The sequence below is a fragment of the Dermochelys coriacea genome, chromosome 3 (genome assembly GCF_009764565.3).
Source record: "Dermochelys coriacea isolate rDerCor1 chromosome 3, rDerCor1.pri.v4, whole genome shotgun sequence".
Classification (NCBI taxonomy): Eukaryota; Metazoa; Chordata; order Testudines; family Dermochelyidae; genus Dermochelys; species Dermochelys coriacea.
In genome coordinates this window covers 155,727,485-155,743,254 of record NC_050070.1, presented here as the reverse complement: position 1 = coordinate 155,743,254, position 15,770 = coordinate 155,727,485, and the positions used below count along the sequence as shown (strand labels likewise).

Sequence of the window (15,770 nt, the reverse complement as noted above, 5' to 3'; positions counted from 1 at the left end):
ACAGCCTGATTTGTGTTAACAGTTTAACCCTTTCACAGCGCTCAGGGCCATCATACAAAAACTAACAAGAAAACATTGGATGGGCACATGTTGGGTCTTGTGGATGAGGTACCCACAAATTCCCTCTTCTCTTTGGTGGTGCTGCAGCACTTGAAAGGGAGCAAGAAAGTGGTGCAGGAGATATCTCCATTGGTGTAACAGTTCTGCCAATAGCAAACATTGCTGGCAGGATTGCAGCTCACATCTAAGCCAGGACTTATTTGTTAATATTTCCAAGGGTCTCTGGCGGTGACTGCAAAAGTGAGATGAACCATGTAGACATCAGATAATATGTTAGGCAAGACTGGACATTCCCTATGGATTGCGAAGGAGCCGGCACCAGGAACCTGGGGAGGAAATGTCACATTGGCAACAATGAATCAAAAGCCTGTGAGCTGCTTCGGAGGAGCCCCCTTCCAGGCTTGACAGCTGTGAAACTAGAGCCCCAGACATTTCAGCTGGGTCTTGCAAACATGAGAGTTAACTTGTTGTCTAAGCAGTGACTAATCTTGGCACATACTGTACAGATGAGCTGGACTGAAAGGGATTTAATGAATGCTGCCTCCGTGTTTATTTTTCACCTTCCAGGTGTCTGTATTTTCAAACAGGGCCATTTCCATGTGCAAATGGAGTTTTGCTTGCGTAAGGCCTGAGAGAAAACTGAGAAAAGACTTTAATATTTGGCTGTAAGTGAATAGATGGACCTGATGACATGATCTGCAGATCAACAGGCATGGGCCAAATTGTCAGGTCAAATCGGGAAGTGAATGCAGAGCTGAGGACTCTCCTCTGAGGATATCCGGCTCCCTGGCCTCAGAAATCAAATCTTAGGGCTGTTAGCAAAGATGCCTTTGCTGATCTTGCCAGTTTCAGCAGTGCATAAGGAGATGAGCTGTCTATAAAGATACCTGGAGCCCATACGTCATAGAGACAACCCAGAAACAATAGAGAGTCAGTCACCTACGTATATTCAGACAGTCCATTCTCTAGAGAGCTCATAGCTCTGTGCAAGTGGGTAATTGCCTGTAGCTTCCAAGTGCTATTCAAGGGTGGTCCCAAAAAACGTTTGTGGGCTTGTCTGGTGTCACTGACGCTATCTTGGACTTTAAGAACAGGTGGGATCCAGAAGCACTGTCAGATTGCAGACCCCACTGAGCTGTGATGAAGAAATTAGGGTTCTATTCTATTTTGTTCTGTTCTAGATTGGTTCTTACTGTGTCCTCCTCACTATAGGATCTGAGCGCCTTCCAGCAGTGCATTGTGAGGTGACTAACATCTGTCACTTGTGGTTTGTTTAGTCTCTCATCCTCTCGTGGGGTGGGGGAGAATTTTGTGTGTAGTGAAGTAATTGCTTCCTCACACTTAAGCTCCAATTTTCATATGTGCCCCCTGATTTTGACACTCTAACCTCAGATGACACATAGGATCTGATCTTCAGAGGTGCTGAAGATCCACAACTGTAACTGAAATCAAGGGGAACTCTAGGTACTCCATAGCTCCTAAATTCAGGCCCTATATGCCATCCAAAAATAAAGGCTCCTACATTTAATGGACACTTTGGAAAACGAACTCCTTAAACTCTGTAGGTCTCAGCTGCTGCCCCATCTGTAAAATGTGGTGGTAATACTTCCCTCCTTCCCTTCAGTGGGTGTTGTGATGCTATGTCCATCAATGGTTTTGAGGAACTCAGATGCTATTTTTGGAAATAAGCAAAATGGGAAACCGATGATTAATAATACATACACAAGAAAGAGATACTCCCTCATATGTATGCGGTGCTGTAGCCGTGTTGGTCCCAGGCTATTAGAGAGACATAGTGAGTGAGGTAATGTTTTTCATTGAACCAACTTCTGGGACCTGAAAAAGAGCTGTGTACAACTTGAAAGCTTGTCCTTCTCACCAACAAAAGTTGGTCCAATAAAAGATATTACTTCACCCACCTTGTCTCTCTAATACTCCCTTAAAGAAATTCAATGATACTCCATGGTAAAGGTCAAAATCACTGCAGCTTACTCTAGAATTACCCCCCTCATCACTTCTCCCCAGGGTTATGGACTGATAGTGTATTTTTTTTCGTTAGGGCTACCGGGGCAGTGACTGTGTGGGTAAATCCTGCAGCCATTTAACACGCAGCAATAGCTCATATGCAGCCAGGGATGTTAGAATCTATTTTATTGCAAGACAGAAAGGGGGGGGGGATAGGCCATGATACCTGAATTATCCCATACTCCTTTTCCAAAAGTCCCAGGATGTCTGTAAGTTCCAGTTGAGCAGCTCCCAGAGCTGGGTAGAAGAGATTTTGGTGTAACATTTTATGTGAAAGACAGCACCCTGCAGTGTTAGCCCTGGGCAGGGACCCAAGTCCAAGTGTGGGACATGAGCTCACAGGGCTTGATTCATTGTGCTAGCCATAAAGCCAGTGGATCCAGCCACTGGGGAATTCCCTTCATACAAAGGAATTGGTTTAGAGCAAGGGATCAATTCTCCCTCCCTCCCCTTGTAACCTTCTCCTATTGTAAGGAGCGTAGCTGAGGGAAAGAGTACAGAACCACAGTGACACTGGCCTCTGGCTATTCCCAGCTGCCTCAACGGCCCCTTGGGGCCACAGATAGCCTGGGATAAATTAAGGCAGCCCTGAGAACAGGGGAGGTGTAAAAGTGGTGTAAAGCCACCTTAGCCTTCCTTCCTTACCCCACCTTGATGCCTGTGTTGAGTGGAGCAAAAAAAAAAAAAGATAGACTGCCTATCTGTCTAATCTAATCTAGTTAATTAATAATCTGTCTAATCTGTATCTGTCGACTTGCCTCTCTGATTCCCCCCACCATCCAGTCTGAGCCTGATTCTGATCCCACTACCTGGTGTAAATCTGCAGCCAGTGGAGTTACTCCAGATTTACTGAAATAGAGATGAAATAGAGATCAGAATCTGACCTTTTTCCCCCATGTTTTTTTGCATTGTAGGCTCCTCACCAGACTGAAGCATTTGTGCCCAAGGTCTAGCAACATTGCTTAGTGCTAAGGAATTCAAAAACCAAACACTCAACCCAAGGCTTGACAATAGGGAAATCGCTCTTTGTTCTCTCTGGACTCACAAGAAGGTGAAACCTGCCTTCTGCTTTGGGGAAACCTCTTGCCAAGGAAGGGACAAGTGAGGCCCGGTTCTCTGTTGCCCGGCACCCTGCGCAGTCATTCACATCCGTGCAAAGCACAACTATTGTGATCAGAGGTGCTGGAACTGTGGGTGCTGCGCACCCCCATGCTTGAAATAGTTTCCATCAGAGACATGGTTTACAGTTTAGTTCAATAGCTCTCAGCACCCCCACTGTACAAATTGTTCGAGTGCTTCTGATTGTGATCTGGCAGCGAGGCACTGCTCGGCTGCGGTGTACATGACTGCACAAAGTGTGAGGAGTCAGGCTCTGAGATGGTTTTATGGAGAAATTGTGGGGTGGCAGGGGAAGGAGAACCTGAAGGAGCCGGGTCTGATGCTGAGCTCTGATTGTGTCCGGCAGGCATTTTAGAGGCGGCTCCTGGCGGGGAGGGCAATGTGGGGGGGGGCAGCCCTCGGAGATGGCCTGTCCCCCTGTCCTCAATCATCCTTTCTGGCCTTGTTTTGTACTGAATCCAGCTGAAATCCCATTTGTGCTGCTGGGGTGAGGGATGGGGCGAAGCTGCAGCGTGTTAGATGGCATGGGTATCCCATCCCCCCACCCCGCCCGCGCCCCCGCCCGCGTCCCGCCACACGGTGAGAGGTAAGTGGAACTCGGTCAAGCAGAAGCCTGCAGCAGCAGCGCGCCTCACAATAGCCACTTTGTGCTGGGGCCTGACCTCATCTGTCCACCACGCTGCAGCTGCTCCCTCCCCTGCACGGGTGTTAACCCTCAGCGCGCCGGGCCAGACGCAATAATTGCGGGGGAGGTGGGAGGAAGTCGCTTTGTGCCTTGGCTGGGGTATGGGAGGTTGCTGCTCCCACCCTAATGACGGGCTGGCCTCCACTGGGGCAGTGGGGGGAGCCTGGGCTAGCCCCTGGTCTCCTGGCAAGCCTGCAGAGGAGGGACACTGCGTGGTTGCCCTAGAGGAACCTTCACCTGGTCACATGCTGCACTTTACTTTTTGGCAGCGGCAGTTCTTGTCTGTGATGCGGGTTAGTGCCCCTGAAAAGCGACAGCCCTGGAGGCTGAGCCCTGGACAAGGAGAATTTCTCCCACCCTGGCCCTCTGTCTCATCCCACCTCTAGGGGCAAGAGGGAGTCTTTCGGTGGCCCCACTGAGCCCTTAGCTTCTCTGGTGGCTCTGCCAACAAGGGGGCTAGTGAGTTATTGTGGTTTTGGTGACATGGACTCCTACCCAGTGGGACCTGGACAGGGAGCCCCCCACTCCTTTCGCCTCAGCCACCCAGGAGCCATTGGAGGGCCATGGCTTTCCACCACAAGTGCCCTGGGTCTCATTTGGCCTGTTGATCTAGAGGTGAAAGGGGTTGCCCATTGCCAGTCCCCTGAGCAAACTAGTCCTCAACTCTTCCACGGGTCCATCCCCAGTTCTTTATATATGTTTCCTCTCCCCCCTGCTTGCCCAATATTCTCCCTTCTCTCTCACCCCAAAATCATCCTGATCCCCACTCTCTGCAAGTTTGAAAGCTTCTGCTATGCTTAAAAAATGATGTCTCCAAGTGTCCCACAAGTTAATGTGGATGTCTTAGAAGGCAGAATGCACAGGGCAAGACCCTGGAGGCAAGACGATTCTTTAAAGGTGTCCCGCAAAGGGGGGGAAATGGTCTCTGCCTTTTTTACTTCTTTATGATGGATTAAAAAAACCCTGAAAAGTTCTTTTTCATACAATTGTTTCCCTGCATGTTAGTTTTACTTTAGAAAATCAGATCTTGCCTGCCCTGTTTTTCCTAGAAGACTCTATGGACTACTGGAGAACTAGTAAGGGTATGATATCCTCTCTAGAATGGAAAGTAAACCTGGCTGAGGACAAGTGATCTTTATTCAGGCTATTTACATTGTTTTGCTTCTTTGTGAACACCTATTTAACTCCAACCCCTGCCAAAAAACCCATGCACCTTCAATAAAAGCTGAGACCACTCTCAGTCCTCCACAAAACCAGGGAAGGGCACAAAACTGACATTCCTTGTATTATAACGAAGGCGTTATCTGCACATATAGTTACAGTAGTTAAACTAAAAGGTGTGTTTTAAAATTATTTTCATGAAACTGGTACAAAACCTCTAGATGGACATTCTTCATTCACTTTCAACTTGATTTATTTCAATTTATCTTAAGCTGATCTCTTGTTCATTTAAATTAAATTGATGGAAATCAATATTAAACTGAATTAAGATTCTTCACACAGGAGTTTTCACCAATTTGTCTAAATTGATGTAAAACCCAATTTTTGTTCTGTTGAGTTCAACTTTGGAGTGGAAAGAAGCCCAGCAGTTAAAAAAAGAACAAAACAATCTTTTTTGGTTTGTTTTAAATTGTGGAGACAGTAAAAATGAAACCGGGATTTCTAAAAATTATTTCATGTATAAATATTTGAGGCTGAATAAGCATATGGGCAGAGAGTTAAGGCTGGTTTTCAACGTGTAGTGTGATATTTTACACTTGTACATTGAAAATATTGTCTCAGCTGCAAGTGAATTTGAATATTATTAACCCACAGAACTTTCCTTTCACTGTTCATTTCCATAGTTTCAAATGCTTATTTTCTAAAAACTGTATCTTTTAACATTCATGTTAATTAGTGAAGTAACCTTAATTTAAGGGATAATTATGTTTTTGTCTGTTAATATAGATTGCAAAGAACTTGGTAGCTTGGTAGCTTATGTGTGGAGGTATAAACATAAACATGCAGTGACTTCTACTGGACAGAAACAGAACTGCTCCAAAGCATATCATAGGCTCTATACTGCTAATGCCTACATGGAAATTTTTGCTGTAGCACAAGTGTTAGGAGGGTGGTGCTTTAAGAGCAGCAGGCTCAGTGTTTTGTCTCTGCTGTTTACATGCCATTCTGAATGGCTGTGATATACAGCCAAGTCCTAGGGGATCATGGGTTAGTTGCAATATTTTATTCAGTGGCTATGTAACTCTCTAAGTGATTGTTTTGAATCACTGCAATTTTCTTTTAAATCCCAGTCTGGGATAAAGGGGATCGCTGTGGTGCTCTTGTGTGCAGGAGATGGAGTGGGTGGGAGGATTTCTTAGGCTGAACTGATTATGCTGTGCTCAGAAATTTAACCCTCAGTCAGCTCACTCAGTCTTCACTTCAGAGCGGCTCAGCATGTGGTCCTGGAAGAAACTTCTTTTCTTCAGTCAATTTGTTTTTGCCTTCACTTTGGGAGCCACTAGCCTGCTACAATATGCTTTCCATTGCTCTGATAACTGTAGTTCAGTTTCTAAAGCTTACAGCCAATTTGAGGTCGACAAGAAGGACATTTTAGTTTAAATGAGGGGGCTGGGAGTAGGAAAGATGCCTCTTTCATCTCATCCCTCTTATTGTAGAGGGAAGAAGGATAGTCTTGTGGTTAAAAGGCCTCAGAATCAGCACCCAATTTTATTCACAGCTCTGCCACTCATTTGCTAGTTTGTGACTGCAGGCAAATCATGTAACCACTCCCTGCCTCAGTTTCCCCATTTGCAAAATGGGAAATGAAGGGTTACTAGCAGGGTAACACAGTGGTAACTAGGCATGCCACCTCTCTTCTAGGCCTTTCTCCCTGGCTTTAAGCTGCTCCAAGTTATGCAGCCAAGTTAATGTTACTTCAGCCATGTCTGTACCTATGTGTCTATGAATTAATGAGAGAGCCAGACCGAAAGTTCTAGAGAGCCAGGATGAGAAGGGGCTGCCTTGGAAAGCCCCCACGTTGTTGCTAGGCAGCAGCATGCGTTAGCTTTCTAATCTGAAAGGCAGCGCTCGGGCTTGGCAGTACTTGCTCTGGAACAGGGAACCAGAGGGACGTAAAACCATACAAAGAGGCTTGATTTTATTTTGTAATTGTACCATTGCTGGGGTGCTGCAGCCCATCCTGGAGAGGAGTGATTGCATGGCAGTGTGATTAGGAGCAAAGCAGCAAGAAATTTCACTGGATAAAATAACAGCTGGACCCAGCCTTATTTTGAGGGGCAAAAACATTTAATTCCCTGCCACTTCATGTCCCTCTGCACCTCCTGGATCCTCACGGCAAAGCTGAAACGCTGCAAAATAGTTGCTCTCCCCTTATTTCCCGCCTAAGCAGAAGCCGGACATCTCTGCAGCCTCAGAGGAGAGAGCCTTTTCAGCAGAGATTTATGGCTCAACTTTGCAGACCCAAGAGCCTGGGTGGGGGCACGCATAGAGGCATGGAGTTTAAGGCCAGAAGGAACCACCAGCTCCATCTAGTCTTACCTTCTGTACATCACAGGCCACCAGCACCCCTCAACAGCCACACATTAGACCCGACAACTAAACTGAGACCAAAGTATTACAGCCCACAGGAGAGTAGATCATTATGTGTGACAGGCAGAGAATCAAAGGGACTGAGTTGCACCAGTTCTTATCCAAACCTCAGAACCTCTTGGAATTCCCTCATCCCTAGATTTTACATCTGTACCCAGGGAAAGTCCAGCAGGGAGCATACCAGAGAGGTCATTACCAAATAACAAGTCCATGGCTGCCTAGGGCTTCATAGCTAACCAACATGCTGTCTACCACAGCTACCTGGAACTTCATGGCAGAAGCAGGGATGGAACTAAGATCTTCTTACTCTTAAAGCTTAGCCCTACTACTTTAGGTAAAAGAGAATCTCCATTTATCTGTTAGCAGTATAGGGCTTATGATACAGCTGAGCAATACTAGTTCCATTCAGTGGGCTCTGTCCATCCATCTATCCGTTCACTCCCACTCCCTCCCCAAGCCAGTTCATTAAAATACGTAGTATTTAGTAAAGTAATTTTTGGCTTCTTCTTTAACAGCATTAGGCACTTACGTAAGTGCAGCTGCAGTCACAATGAATTGTCCCCACATTTAGTCAGAGGCTGGGTTGAGTAAACATCAGGGCCTTGGTGTCCAGGCTAATTTGAAGCTGGCTATTTGGAATGGTGTGAATACATGGTGCCTTGCCGGAGTAAAGGGATATATGTGTGGGAACCCTTGAATCAGTGGAAGCTGTGCAGGGGAGACTGGGAGGTACCATGCTTGCCTCCTGTAAGCAGGGGCTGGGCTATGCAGGCTGCTTGACAATGCTTTACTCTTTTCAGCTGTGGAAGATGCTTTACAAGTATGGTTGAATTAAGTGTTGAAACTCCTTCCCCCCGGGGATTGCTGAGTAGTATAAATTCAGTTTTACAGAGGCATGGACAAGTCAAGTGACTTGACCAAGGTCATACAGTTTATAACAGAGCTGGGATTGGAACCCAGGAGTCCTGGCTGCGAAGTTCCCTGCTTCAGCAACATTCCCCTCTCAGAGGTGGGATTAAAACCTAGGCTCTCACCACTAGACCAGGCTGCTCCCCCTTGTATGCTCCCCCTTGTATCCTCTCCTCAGAACCAAACAGCATGTAAACTTTTTGTCTTGGGAGGACTCACCTTACCGTCCCAGCCAGTGGGTAGATATGGTGAGAGTGAGACATCACACAGTGGCTTTGTAAGAGAAGCTTGTGGTGAGGACCAAACCCTGTAAGACCCCATGACTCTTTGCTTCTGCATACCCTATACCATGCAGTCGGTCTCTTTGTAAAAGGACATTTAGCCCCACTAGGTTCCCAGCCTTGCCCTCCCTTCATCTCACTCAACAATTGTGGGGGGTCTTAAAAACAGGCAGACTCCTCTCAGTAAATACCAAGTTTACAATAACTCCCTCATAGCAGTGCTGGGAATGGAGCCCTGCATTGTTTTATAGGAATTCCCAAAGAAGTACGCGCTGATCCGGATGGCACAGGCCTGGGTTCGTTCAGCAGTTCTCTTTGTCTGCTTGCACCTACTTTGTGCTAATCGCTGCTGGAGTCCCTTCAGGGTTAGAGATCTTGGGGCTGCATTGACACCACAGGCTGTGGTTACAGGGCAGAATTCTGGGGCGGGAACTAATATGGCTGCGACAAAGCCCTTTGATGGCCAGTGAAAATGGTGGATTCAGGCAAGTAACTAATTATATTTGTCAGCTATTAACAGTCCTCACTGCACCTATACTTTGAAATGTAATTGGTCTAAACAAACCCAAATCTGTTAGCTTTCAAGATGTACTGCAAGACCCATCTCTTTCCCCAGGTATCTGGGGAGGGAAGGTTTTACGGAGGGCTGGGTGCCCTGCCCTGGTATTTGTGCTGGTAGTGGGTGGCTTTTTCTTCCCTTTCTAAGTTTTGGGAGGTTGCTTTGTTTTCTTTGTTTGCACTAGTATTGTAAAGGTGTGTTTATTTGTAGTAGATTACTTAGAGCTAGTGAAAAAATGGAATTATTTTTTCCCCAGTGGATCAAAATTTTTTGGTTTTCATGGAAATTTGTTGTTTTTGTTTCAGGACTAAAATGTTTGTTTTTTTTTAACCTCAAATGTTTACTTTTGTTTCATTTTTTTTAACCTAGTATTTGTGGTTTTTTGTTTTTTATTTTAGTTTTCAGATGCTTTGTTCCCCCTTTATGTATTTTGCCTGTTTTTTCACTGGAAAAAGGAAGAGAGAGGTTTTTAAAAAAGTGTGAAAAACTGGGGAGTACCCCAGTCTTCTCACTTTGTTACTATTTTCCAATTGGCAAAAGTTGGAAATCAGACAGAAAGTGGGGGAAAGTTTCTCAAGTTGAAAAACAATAGCAAAGTGTAGGAAAGCGAGGAAGAAAACGCTTTTCTATACTTTGTTACTGTTTTCCAGCTAGTAAAAAGTGGAAAACAGAAAGGGTGGAAAATCCACTATTTGTATAAAAAAATAAATAAAATAACTGGTGTTTCCTCCAAATTTTTCATTTTGAAAAATTGAAATATTTCACTGAAATATTTTTCCATAAAATATTTAGTTTTCAATAAAGCTCTTATTTTCCAACTACAAACGTTTTTATCAGATTTTTTTGGACTAACTCTGATGTTATTCAGCCCCTACTTGTCTGGGTGCTGTATAAAACTTTCTGATGAATAAAGGAGACAGAGCTGGGACTCAAGTTGTGTGGAAGCCTGGTTGTCTCTGTAGCTGTTTTCTATAAGAAACTCCTCCGGTTCAAAGGTATGGTTCCATATTTTATGACAAGTGTGATGGCTTTTTGAATACCTACTAGAGGAACCTAGAGCCATGAGTAGGTGCTTTTTAAATTTATTATGTAACTCTAAATAAATAAATAAATATATAATAATAAATACGGATAACAGGAACATCCACACTTACATTAAATAGGATAATTTTTTCTTCCAAAAGGAATATAAACTCTCCTGCTTCAGGGCTTGAACCAATCACTAATTGATGGAAACTAGGAAAAAAAACTTTCCTGGGGGCAAGTTCTTCAATAATTGTTCTCTATAGGGTTTCTTTCACTGTCCTCTGAAGTACTTGGTATTGGCCACCATCAAAGACAGTATGATAGATGGACCACTGATCTGATCTGGTATTCCTGTCTTATCTTAGTCCTCTGGACCTTCCATCCTGTTTGACGTAAAGTGACTCCATGCAAGCTTTGTGTTTCCAGCACACCACTGCTACTAATCCCTGCATTCTGTTTCTCTTCCAGAAGATGCTGCTCAAGAAGAACTGTGGAGCAAAGACAAGAGTTATTAAAATTCGCGTAAGTTGCCTATTTCCGGTGTGTTTCCAGATGTGTCGGAATGAGGTGTCACTCTTTGAATCTCTACAAATGAGAGTTGGTCTGTAGAGGTTTCCTTTGGGGTGGGTTACCTCTGAGTTGTCGGTCTGGAGGGTTTTTCTGAGCCTGGACTACAATCAACATAATTGAGGCATGGTGCTAAAGAGGCTCATATATTGGCCTTTCTGCTCTGGAGACCTTGGGGTCAAATCTTGCTTGAAGTGAAAGTCTACGGCATCCTGTAAATGCATGTAATTACACAAAGCCACTTTTCAATAGAGCACTTCTGATCCTCCTCGATCAGGAGGGGACCAGGTCTGCAATAACAAGGCTATAGCAGTGCGGGAGTGAAATGCATCGGCAGGGCTGTGCGGGAGTCCCAGATACAGAGTAGCAGGGAGCGTGGCTACAGGTTACAACTGAAGAGAATTGTATGGGACTCAGGACTGGAATAACCAGGGATGGGAGCTGCAGGTCAGGACTATCTTAAGTATTTATGTGGCCCCCATTACCAGAGTACCTGAGCGCCTCATGTTCTTTATGAATGTATCCTGACAGCACCCTAGTAAGTAGGGCAGTGCTATTAGCCCCACTTCACAGATGAGGAGTTGAGGCACAGAGAGGCTAAGTGACTTGTACAAGTTGGAGTGGAGCAGGGAATTGAACCCAGGTTGCCAGTGCCCTAACCACTGAACCATGCTGCCCTTCTCCAAGGGGACATTGGCATCGAAGTCCGCTGAAAGAGCTTCATGGGAGGGTTTGCACAATACTCTCCTAATACATTGACTTTGTTCTCGCTGACTCTTTGACTAACCACCATCTCATTCAAAGGTATCTTAGCTCCATATTGGTGAATGGTAACTCACAATTCTATCTATAGGGCATTGTGGGAGATTGGTGTGTGATATCCCACACTCTAGCATTCCTGAGACTAAACCAAATGCCTCAGTCAGCTAACAGCTGAGTCCCAAATGATCCTCAGATGATCTACAGTGTAACTGTAATATACAGGCAAAAACAACACCATCAGCTAACCAGAGAGAAGAAAGCAAATGTTCCTTGTGTAAAAACAGCCGCTATCATTGCAGTAATTGCATTCAACAATTAGACAGCCTTAGGTGATGAATGGCAAATGCAAACCAACATGCATGATAGTGTCTTCGTGGTTTACACTGTATCCTCATGACATCTCACCCCAAAAGCAAACTGAACTGAGAACTGGAGCATTGAGGCCCTCTGTGAACCCAAATCTGCTGCACTATCTTTCCATGCCATCATTCTCCCCCCACCCACCCCATACTAATCCCCTCTGCCAAGGCACTCCAGTCGCGTCCTGCAGGAACCCCAGCTGTGACCCAGCACAGCTCTTATCAAGTCTCTCAGTCCTGACTGGAAGCGCCCCCCCTCTAGAGCGCTCTGTCCGTGCAGCTCGCTCCTTCCCAGCCACCCTCTCTTGCTGTTCCCATACCGGGCTTCCCAAAGGCTGTATCCGTCCTGCCCACACACGCTGCCAGTCTAGTCGTGGCCCCTGTATTTTTGTGCAAGCTGTTTATCAGCTTCCTTCTTTTCCACACACCCCCTAGGCACACACACTTTCAGTCCCCTTGTCTTTTCTGTCCCTGGGCTGGTGGTTATTCCTGTGCTGTTTGGGTGACAGGTCCCCACGGGTTTCAGTGGCACCTATTAAGGGAGGCGAGAGACTCAAGGGAGGTTTTCCTGAGTGCGGTGAGCTCATTACTCCAGCTCGCTTCGTATGCCCTGGAGAAGCTGAGACAGAATTATTCCTTCCCTCCCTATTGAGGCCGTGTCAGGCCTCACTAAAACAAACAAGTAGAGCGCAATCTTTCTGACAGGTGGGGTGAGATTCATACTTCTGAAGTCACCCCAGGAAAACAGGGATAAGGGCATCTCTCAATCTGAGATACTTATGTAAGCCCCATTACCATAGGATTTGAGCACCTGATTGTCTTTGATGGATTTATTCTCACCTCCCCCCAAAGGAGGTGCTGTTATCCCCATTTGACAGCTGGGAAACTGAGGCACCACACAACTAAGTGACTTGCTTGAAGGTACCCAGGTAGTCTGTGACACAGCAGAGAATTGAACTCAGGTTACCTAAAGCCCAGGGGTACCCTAACCACTGGACCATTCTTATTGTCTAGCCACATAACCAGTTCTTACATGGAAGACTTCTAGTGCCATATGCTCAGCGTTGAGTTGGGTGGTTGCTTTGGTTTTGTGTGACATTGATTCAGTAGTGGCTCGGGCTGTGTCAGTCCTGTAGCAACATTGCTGATAAATAACAATGCAGTGCAGTCCTAATTGGTGATGGGCTAAAAGAAAGCCATTTGGAGGTTTAATTCAGAAAAGAACCACATGTTAGAAAGGTAGAGTTGTGGTTAGTGGTTAGAGCGGGGTCAGAAACCACTGCCTCACTGTGTGACCTCAGCCAAATCTCTTAACCTTTCTGGGCCTCGTTTTCTTCATCTATAAATGGAAATAATATTTAAAACATGTTGAGATCCTTAGGTGTGAGGCCTTATCGGAGTGTAAAGTATTACTACACTTGTATTGGTCCAACTCCTGAAGCATTTACTCAGTCCTTGCTCTGGCGGAACTCACATGGACTTCACAGAAGCGGAAATTTGTCTATCTGGGTTCTTATGACACCATCCAGGGATGTAAAATGTCAGCACCTTTCTCTCTTGCTGCTCTGCGGGAAGGAGCAAGTCTTGTGATTAGACTGTTGGGGTTTTGTGTACGTGAGAGGACTGTATTGAGGGGAAGCCATGTCAGTGATAGTTTTGCATTTGTTTCTGAATGAGGTGACATTCCTGGTCATCCTTACCTCTTGTGAGGGGTGAGTTCCATAGTGTAGGCCCAGATCCTGTCAAAGTTCTGTACCCCATGCTTATTTCTTCCCCCCTCCTCAATAGTTTCATTTTTCCAGTGGAATATAGTTGTGGGAGAGGTGACCCCTCGTGTAGCTAGGCCCCGTGCCATTAAGAGCTTTGAATATCAGGAGACACCTTGAACTGGGCTAGCACTTCTGACCTTGTGGTCGCGCTTTTTCCCGTAACTGCATCATATACATGTTGAGGAATATGGGAGAGAGGATTGAAGCGTGTGTGACTCAGAGGGGAGGGCTCTGAAAGATGCCCATAATGACCTTCTGGGTTTGGTATGAGAAGAAGAATGAGTCATTTCAGGGCATTTCTGTTCCCCCTTCAGCTGGTGGGATAGGAGTACTTGGTGATGAACAGTATAAAAGGGGCTGAGAGACCTAGCAGGATGCGTACGGAGCTCAACCGTCTGAGCAGCAAGGGTTCCCTCTGTACCATGGCCCGACTTGAAACCTGACTTTGAGGGATCCCGGATTATGGCGGCTGACAAGTGGCTCAACTCAGCTTCCTTGGAGACAGCCACTGAGACACTGAATGGTCATTTCCATAGGTCTCTATCACCGAGTGAAAGTTTCTTTTGTAGTGGTCAGACTCTTGAATAGTTGAAGGTGAGTGGTAGACTTGCCTCAGCAAAGGAGGTGTTGACAATCTGTGCACGTAGGACCCCAAACATTTTCTACTCTATTCTACCATCCAGGAAGGTCAGAATCACAGGCGAAAGCTCTATTTACCATCAGTGCTTCCATGATTACCGCTTGCGGGAGGGGGCTGGGCTGCTGGAAGGAAGCCGGTTGCACTTCCGCTCCTGTGCGTGGCTTGCTGTTCTTGGTGGCCCATGAATCCACCTTGGAAGTCAGTGGTCTTCGCAGTGAACTGAGACGATTGCTCTTCCCACTGAGAGTGTTGGGTCCTGAGTGGAAATGCGAGTATTTCCAAGTAAGGATGGTTTGACATTAGAAGCAGGCAAAAATTTCACATTCCAAATACATGTACATCGTTGATGCAAAAATGGCAAGCTTTTCAAGGTCTTAGGTGTGTAAAGGTGCAAGTGTGCACCTGGTGGGATTTTCAGAAGTGCCTAAGCAGGTTAGATGCATAAGTCCCTAAGTGAGATCAATTTGCATTGCAGTAACAACAAGAAGTCGCACTCAAGGACTAGGACCCCATCATGCTAGGTGCTGTACAAACACAGAACAAAACGATGGTCCCTGCTGCAAAGAGTTTACAATCTCTCTTTAAATTCAGATTGCTAGCAACTGCCTAGATTCTGTCGCAGCATAAGGAGAGATTGCAACAGCGTCAGCCTGAAGTGTATGCAGGTGGAGAGGCAGTGCGGTCTAATTGCTTGTACAGGGGCAGGGCAGGCTCTAGGTTTTTTGTCGCACCGAGCAAAAAATTTTTTGGCCGCCCCCGCTTTTTGGTTGAAATGCCACCCCTGGAATGTGCCACCCCTGGAAATGTGCCCATAGGTGCTTACTCCGTGGGTGCTCCAGGGCTGGAGCACCCCCGGGGAAAAATTGGTGGGTGTTCTGCTCCCAGCGGCAGCTCCCCGCCCCGCCCCCCTGTCCCAGCTCACCTCTGCTCTGCCTCCACCTCCTCCCCTGAGTGTGCTGCCGCTTCTCTTCCCTCCCTCCCTGGCTTGCCGCGAAACAGCTGTTTTGCACGGCAAGCCTGGGAGGGAGAGGGGAGAAGCGAAGTGGCAGCATGCTCAGGGGGAGGAGGTGGAACAGAGGTGAGCTGGGGTGGGGAGCGGTTCCTTTGCCCCCCGCCGAGGGATACTTCCTGCGGCCCTCCCCTTGCCCCCCCAGCTCCAGCTCACCTCCACTCTCACCAGCGCTGGGTAAAGTTGGCACCTATGAATGTGCCGCCCCTGGAAATGTGCTGCCCCAAGCACGTGCTTGGTTTGCTGGTGCCTAGAGCCGACCCTGTACAGGAGCCTGCAATCAAGGGCCTCCTGGGTTCTGTTCCTAGCCCTTCCACTGACTTGCTGAATAGTCTTAGGCAAATCACTTCACCTCTCCATGCCTCAGTTTCCCCATCTGTGAGATTGGGACAGGGATGCTGATCTACCT

General features: G+C 46.4%; 1 protein-coding gene across 2 annotated transcripts in view; it reads left to right on the top strand.

Moving 5' to 3' along the window:
- Nucleotides 1–15,770, top strand: part of LOC119853162 — a 73,295-nt gene that overhangs the window by 43,659 nt on the left and 13,866 nt on the right. The window contains exon 4 of one of the 2 annotated variants that reach the window (XM_038395821.2): nt 10,727–10,777. In XM_038395821.2, the coding sequence (XP_038251749.1) occupies nt 10,727–10,777 (51 nt within the window). Of the gene's footprint in view, nt 1–10,723; nt 10,778–15,770 lie in introns of both variants that reach the window. The other variant, XM_038395820.2, reaches the window with a different exon arrangement.